General features: G+C 41.9%; 1 protein-coding gene across 2 annotated transcripts in view; it reads right to left on the bottom strand.

The window, feature by feature from the left end:
- Rrm1 (ribonucleotide reductase catalytic subunit M1) overlaps positions 1–6,602 on the bottom strand; it is a 25,067-nt gene extending 18,465 nt beyond the window's left edge. For both annotated transcript variants that reach the window (XM_029539223.1, XM_029539227.1), the window contains exons 1-5: positions 6,352–6,602; positions 5,362–5,450; positions 2,979–3,156; positions 1,646–1,746; positions 492–551 (exon numbers count right to left, since the gene is read on the bottom strand). In XM_029539223.1, coding sequence (XP_029395083.1) covers positions 492–551; positions 1,646–1,746; positions 2,979–3,156; positions 5,362–5,450; positions 6,352–6,370 — 447 coding nt within the window. In that variant the 5' untranslated portion in view covers positions 6,371–6,602. The remainder of the gene's footprint in view (positions 1–491; positions 552–1,645; positions 1,747–2,978; positions 3,157–5,361; positions 5,451–6,351) is intronic.
- Positions 6,603–7,795: the final 1,193 nt, after the last annotated feature.

Here is a 7,795-nt window from a genome sequence, read left to right as displayed (position 1 = left end):
AGAGAGAGAGAGAGAGAGAGAGAGAGAGAGAGAGAAAGAAAGAAAGAAAGAAAGAAAGAAAGAAAGAAAGAAAGAAAGAAAGAAAGAAAATAAAGAAATGGGAGAGCCAGACAGTTAGTCTCATATAAACATCCCTGTCCTTAGTCACTGCATTATGTAAGCAACACAATATATTTAGATAAACACTTTGCAGAGTAGGGAATCAATGGTTATTGAGAAAACAGTAGAATGTGGAGTGACCGTGACACATTACCCATGTAATTTTAAGAATAAGCCACAAGTAATATTTGGGAAGTTCAAAAGCTATTAATGAATACGTTAATTTTGCTTATTTTAAAGTATCACCACTACCATAACCAGGCGCATTCAAACTAAATCAGCACCAACAAACCACTATACCTCCCGATTCAAAAAGAAACGCCCAGATATTTGAAACCCTTTATTTATTTATTTATTTATTTATTTATTTATTTATTTATTTATTTACCTACCTTAAAGCCAAAGTAGTTATAAGAGAAATCTCGGTCATAGATAATGGCAGAATTCAGACGCTGAAGAAAAAGAATCCATAATTAAAATAGTAAAACTTACTTTCTCAACCTCTCATGTTTTTAGCTGACTCCAGAATGAAAACTAATATAGGATACCAAACATGCTATCATACTAGTTAATATTAAAATATTGGTGCCACATACTAATTTATGGTATACATGTACAGTTATTTATTTTTGAGACAGAAACTTGCTATGTATCACTGACTAGCCTGGACTAAGGAGACCGGCAGGCTGGTCTTGAACTTGCATGCACGGTCCTGACTCTCCTTCCTGACTGCTAGGATCATAAGCATGTATTAACATTTTCAGCTGCAAATTTCTGACAATGAGCCTACTTTAAGCAGAACAAAATCATATGTATTATAAGCAAACAGAAAGTAGCTTATAGGCTTTGGAAATTCATGGTCCTTAACAGAGCTAAAACAAATTACTATTATGGCAGAATACTACAGAATTGGTCATTATTAAAGAGCCTTGGTAAGTTATAAAGCCATTTAGAAGAACACAAAAATAATTAGATGTGATCATATCAGTCATACTATCTAAAAGCTTCTGTCTGTCAAAATTTGAGGGGCATCTCTGCAGTCCAGTCCAGGTACAGGCTGAGGGTGCGAAAGAACTGAAGTACTAGACTATGAGCATTGGCTATCTCCCAGAAGTTACTTCTTAGGCTCAGGGTTTGCTACTGTTGCCTGTTTTTAACATGTCTTCAAGATTATTACCGGGGTAAGGTGTGGTGCTAACACCTACACTCACAAGGCAGAAGCACAGAGGACTGCCAGAGGTCCCAGGTCCACCAGGACTAAAAATTTAGATCTTGTAAAGAGGGCTGGTGGGATGGTTCAGTGGTTAAGAGCACAGCCACTCTTTTCCTGTACCTACATGGTAGCTCAGAACCACACACAACTTAAATAGTTCCAGGAAATCTGAACCCAATACTGTAATCTGGCCTCTGTGGGCACCAACCACCTACATCTGCCTCCTGAGTGCTGGAATTAAAGGCATTCCCCACCACTGCCCAGCCTTAAATGTATTATTTAAAAAAAGAAAAAACTGAAAAATTTCCACCAGCAAAGAAATGCTGCACATACATCCTTATTGGCCATAACAATGTCGAGTGTTGAGCTGGCCACCATGGGAGAATGTCTGCCGTTGTGTGGATTTATGTAGTTGTAGAGGTCCTCCATCACATCTGAGGAAAGAAAAGATTAATAAAAAAGTAAAGCCAAAACCACGCAATGGCTGCTTTAAAACCACGGGCTCTCAATCCTTGTTTAGTACCAACCCACTTCAGTACCTAGCAGAGAAAATACTCAACAAACACACCTCTGTTGATTAACAATAGAAAAATACATTACATATAAAGGAATTATTCTTTCAAAAAAATTGATTTAGGCCTTATAGCCTATCAGCAATTCCCAAGTGACTATTAGTGACTTCTCACCACTTAGTTTTCTTTTTGTCTTTCTTTTTTTGTTTTGTTTTGTTTTGTTTTGTTTTTCAAGACAGGGTTTCTCTGTATAGCCCTGGCTGTCCTGGAACTCACTTTGTAGACCAGGCTGGCCTCGAACTCAGAAATCCGCCTGCCTCTTGTCTTTCTTTTTTTTTCCCTTTTTTAATTCTTTAAAAAAACAAAAACAAACAAACAAAACAAAAAAAAACTTAGATCAGCAACATGGCTCAACAGAAAAAGTATTTGCCACCAAACCTGATGACCTGAGTTCGATCCCCTCTCATAAGTTGTCGTTTGACCTTCACACTCATGCTGTGGTACACATTTGTCCATACACATACAAACACACAAAACAAACACACATAACTTAAAATTTAAAAAAAAAGTTTAAAAAGAACAGAACTCAAAAAGACAGTATGATGACATCTGCCAGCAATCCAAGAACTTGGATAGAGTCAAGAGAATTAAGAGTTCAAGGCCAGGGCTGGAGAGGCTCAGCGGTTAAGAGCACTGAATGCCCTTCCAAATGTCCTGAGTTCAAATTCCAGCAACCACATGGTGGCTCACAACCATCTGTAATGAGATCTGATGCCTCCTTCTGGGGTTTGTCTGAAGATAGCTATAGTGTACTTACATACAATAAATAAATCTAAAAAAAAAAAAAAAAAAAAAGAGTTCAAGACTAGCTTTGGATACAAACTGAGTCTGCAGCCAGCCCAGGTTATATGAGAGAGACCCTGTCTCAACACAACACACACACACACACACACACACACACACACACACACACACACGCATACTCATGCAGTAGGTCAGCTACATGGAGAAATAGGAAGTTCTAGTTCCCATGCTGCCACTAAATTGTATACTGCTTTTAAAAATAAGACATAATCTTTAAAATTCACTTAATTGTTATTCCTATAATTTTATGACACTATTAAACTCTTTCTCATGTTTTACTCCAGACATACCACTGAACACTTTCTTTGTTTCTTTGTGCAGGTTAGAGACGGCTATCCTTGCTGCCAGAATGGCATAGTCAGGGTGCTTCGTGGTCAAGGTCGCGGCTGTCTCAGCAGCCAGGGTGTCCAGTTCCACTGTGGTGACCCCACTATACAGGCCTTGGATTACTTTCATGGTGATCTGAGCCTACAAAAATAAAACCAAGAGTTATTTGAGCTTTCCCGAGAAGCAACAGGCTGCTGAGAAGCATAGTTAAGGCAAGCAAAGTTATGACAATATAATCTTATCTGAAAAAACACTATCCCAAGAGTTAGTGTCACTTTTTAAAAGTCTAAATTTAGCTTTTTAAACTAGCTAAGCCAGTTTGCTGCTGATATCATGCTCTTGACTCAGCAGATAAGTATGAAAGCAGTCAAGCCCATATAGTTTCTGATGCTATGTGGCAAGTAATCAGAACTCGGAACAGCACAGCATCCATGTGCTACATCTACTAGCACCCAGACTTTCTCAACAGGATCCCCCCTGGAAAGCTGAAGTGCACTAATGCATCCTTGCATGTGGACATGTGCTGTTAGATGAGGCGATGGAATATCTAAAAAGCAAGGTACTCCATTTGTTTCCCATTGCACTAACGTTAATTTGAGCAGCGCCCTCCTCTCTCTTTAGACCTGGCTTTTTTATCTACAGAATAAAGACGAAATAGGACGAGGTCTTAGATTCATCCCAATATCAACATTCAACAATTTTAATTACTATCTCAAAATCCAAAATGTGTAGAATTATAATAAATATATTTTAAGGTATAAAATTATTTTCTCACTCTGGTTAACTAAGCATTTATTAAGCACCTAATTAGATAACTGTCACACTGAGGTTATTCCAAGAATAAGAGATATTCATGAGTGTTAGACAGATAGCTCAGCAGTTAAAAGAGTGTGTACTGCTCTTCCAAAGGACCTGACTTGGTTCCCGACACGCACCATAGGCGATTCCCAACTGCTTTTAACTAGCTCCACAAGATGGAATACCCTCTTATTGCCCTTTCAGGTACCTGCACACATGTGGTAGACACTCACAGAGACATAAACTAATTTTTTTTTTTTTTTAAGTTTTTCGAGACAGGGTTTCTCTGTGTAGCCCTGGCTGTCCTGGAACTCACTTTATAGACCAGGCTGGCCTTGAACTCAGAAATCCACCTGCCTGTCTCCCAAGTGCTGGAATTAAAGGCGTGCGCCACCACTGTCTGGCCATAAACTAAATCTTAAAATAGTTGCAGTGGCCAGGCAGTGGTGGCTCACGCCTTTAATCCCAGTCCTTGGGAGGCAGAGGCAGGCAGGTTTCTGAATTCGAGGCCAGCCTGGTGTACAGAGTTAGTTCCAGGACAGCCAGGGCTATACGGAGAAACCTTGTCTCGAAAAAAAAAAAACACAAAAGAAAACACACACACACACACACACACACACACACACACACATTATTTAGCCAGGCGTGGTGGCGCACACCTTTAGTCCCAGCACTTGAGAGGCAGAGGCAGGCGGATTTCTGAGTTTGAGGCCAGCCTGGTCTACAGAGTGAGTTCCAGGACAGCCAGGGCTATACAGAGAAACCCTGTCTCAAAACAAACAAACAAACCAGCAAAAAAAAATAGTTGCAGTGGCTATCTGCATGACAAGACTGGGCCCACCAGCATTCAGGGTTCATGGGGCCCTACCCTTCCCTGAGGAGATCTTTGTAGGCCATTAATGGTTGCTGGAGTTGTAGCCCTCAGTGGCACAACCACTGGTAAACTGCCCTTGCTCAATCAAGTAAATTAACTCCAGACCAATGCTCATACAACAGCTCTAAGTAAATGAAGTGGAACAGATGGGGACCCAGACACACACTCACAAACACACATAAACACACACACACACACACACACACACACGCACAAAGCACTAAGAGACTTATGGAGAAGAGGGTGTAGGAAGGAGATAAGAGGTCACTGAAGAAAATATGACAAAAGTGTATTTTACATAAGTATGTATAAAACTGTTAGAGAATCTAAAAAGTAAAATGAGTAAGATGCACAGCACTCCTAATTCCAGATGACGGTAAAGAGAACTAATTTCTACACTGTGTGGCTAAATACGGATAAACAAGATGCCTGTGTGTGGCTAAATACGGATAAACTTGATGCCTGATCGGTACGGTAATCACATCAACTGCCCCTTCTTTGTTCAAGTTCTGAGTTCTCCAAAAAGTGAGAACTTGAAGGACAGATCAAAACTAAGAAAGTGTCAGGCAATAAATTCACATTTAACACTGAAGTATAGTTAAGTGAAGGGCTAGAGATAGAGACATAAAATCACATAGCTCAAAGAACCCCTGATACACAGTGTATTTACTTACAGGATCAACAAAGTCCATGTTGAGTCCATAACAGAGTTTCTGGATTCGTGATGTAATTTTGTCAAACATAACTCGCTCTTGGCGGCCATCTACAGAATCAAATCACAGTTAGCATTAGCAGTTATTAAGCTGGAAAGAACAAAGAATCAAGTGTATTCAGCTTTTAAAACTATTTAAAACAATTAAGAGATTGTCTTTGGGGTCTGCAGAGACTGCTCAAAGGTTAATCATGTCTATTTGGATTAAAAGTCACCTATGGTAGAGGAGGCAGACCTCTGTGAGTTTGAGGCTAGACTGATCTACACAGAGTAAGTTCCAGGCCAGTCAGAAAAACCCTGTCTCAAGAACAAACAATGTACAAAAAAAAAAAAAAAAAAAACTTCCCCAAAAAATGCAGAGGCAGGATACCACACTCCCACCCCAGAAGAGACCAGAAAAATGACAGGTGTTCAAAAACTGTGATGTCCAGTCTTTTCTTTCTTTCCTTATTTCCTCCTACGCCAGGTCATCGACTCCGCGGTTCTTTTGTCTGTTTGTTGTTTTGTTTAAGAAATGAAGAAAGACAGGTACAGGGCTATTATAGGTTATGGGTTCCAATTCTAACCTCACCAACTACTAGCCGGGGTGGGATGGGGGTGTAGGGGTGCTTTTTCGTGTCTTTGCAACCTCTTCTAAAACATGGAGCCCAAAGCAGCTACCTCTGAGGATGGCGGCAAGGAATAACAGTGCTCGGGAACCATCTCAGACAGGGTAGGAGGAAGTCTGGAAGGGAGCACAAAGTCAAAGCCAAAGGGAACACACTAAAGTCAAGAGGATGAGGACAGACTGAGCAGACACAGGCCCAGCTGACAGACAGGGCGGGAAGCGCGGCGAGAAGAGCGGGAAGCGGAGAGGCGCCTCGGGGAGGGCGGGCGGGCCGGCGACAGTGACCGCTGGGCGCTCCGCGGCCGGGTCCCCTCTCCCCCTCCTCATCCCCACGGACCCCCTCACCTCGCTTGATCACATGCATCGCCGCTAGAAGCTGAAGTGCTGGGGGGTTCGAGACCAGTTAGCAGCTCCGAGGAGAAGATGGGACAGAGACGACTGTCAGATGTGAAGGGCTGGACTCCGAGGGGCTGCTCGGACAGAGGGATGGAGGCTGCGCGACAGACCGCACTTCCCTCACCGGAGCAGACGAACCGAATTACGAACTCCTTCCCGCTCCCGCCACCCGTGACGTACAAAGCAACGCGACGGAATTCGAATGACGTTCTTGACGTTTCAACGCCAGGAGTTGAATGGGCGGAAACTGAGCTGTAGACAGCACGCGAGTCCCTTGGCCGCCATATTGAGTGTGGGCAAAGCCCTGGAGACTGCGCTCCTCTCCACCACATTGGGTGAAAGCCGTCCTGGCGGGAACGAGTTCTCCTGCCGCCATATTGGGTGTGGGCAAGCAAATCTCCCAGGAATATTTTTTATTTCATAACAAAAAAGAAACCATCCAGACAGCCAGAACACCTTTTTCCTTCTTCCTCCTCCCTCCCTCCCTCCTTGCGCCCCTCTTTTTTTTTTTTTTTTTTTTTTTTTTGCTATTTTACATTGTGGAAACACCAAGATTTTCTTCTGGTTTGCACTAAAGCCTACAACTCGCAAATAAGCAGATAGTCAGCCCGGGGCTCTTAGGTCTACACTCCTGAATTAAAGAGTCAGGCTAGATCAAAGGTATTTGGATTTCAGCCTTACAGAAATAGGGGAACTGCGAAACTCTTAGGAAGGACCACAATCCATTTGCTTTTACAGTTTTGTGGATGGTGGTAGAGATAAGATCAGCAATAAGGTAGTTGTGGCCACATTAATAAGTGAAATCAGCCAGACATTATGCAGAGACATTATGCGAATACTCAGTCCTAAGGGGCTTCTCCATCAAATTCCTTCCCAAATGACTCAGAGGGCTCCATAGAAAAGGAGGAAGAAAACCTAGGGGTATGGAGGACACCGAAGAATCACCCTCTACGCTCTTTATTTATTTATTTTTTTCATGGCTGACTGGTTTAATTTTAGTATGTTTCTAAATGGCTAACAGGATAAATTTAAAGATAGTAAGGCTTAGGCTTAACCTGGAAATCACCCGTGTACTGTGTAATCTGCTAACTACAAGATTCAGATTTCAACACAATATTTAACACTGACCACAGCTTGATTTTCCTTCCAGGTGATATTTTCAGGACTGGTCCTGATTTACTATTAAGCTGACCTCAATAATATTTTTTTCTTTTTTCTTTTTTAAATTTTATTTTATTATTATTTTCTTTATTTACATTTCAAATGCTATCCCAAAAGTTCCCTATACCCCCNCCCCCGCCCCTGCTCCTCTACCCACCCACTCCCACTACTTGGCCCAGGCCTTCCCTTGTGCTGGGGCATATAAAGTTTGCAAGACCAAGGGGCCTCTCTT

This window comes from Mus pahari, chromosome 1 (assembly GCF_900095145.1).
Source record: "Mus pahari chromosome 1, PAHARI_EIJ_v1.1, whole genome shotgun sequence".
In the NCBI taxonomy this organism is placed as follows: Eukaryota; Metazoa; Chordata; class Mammalia; order Rodentia; family Muridae; genus Mus; species Mus pahari.
Note: the sequence above shows the minus strand (reverse complement) of the source record. Positions and strands in the feature narration are given on the sequence as shown.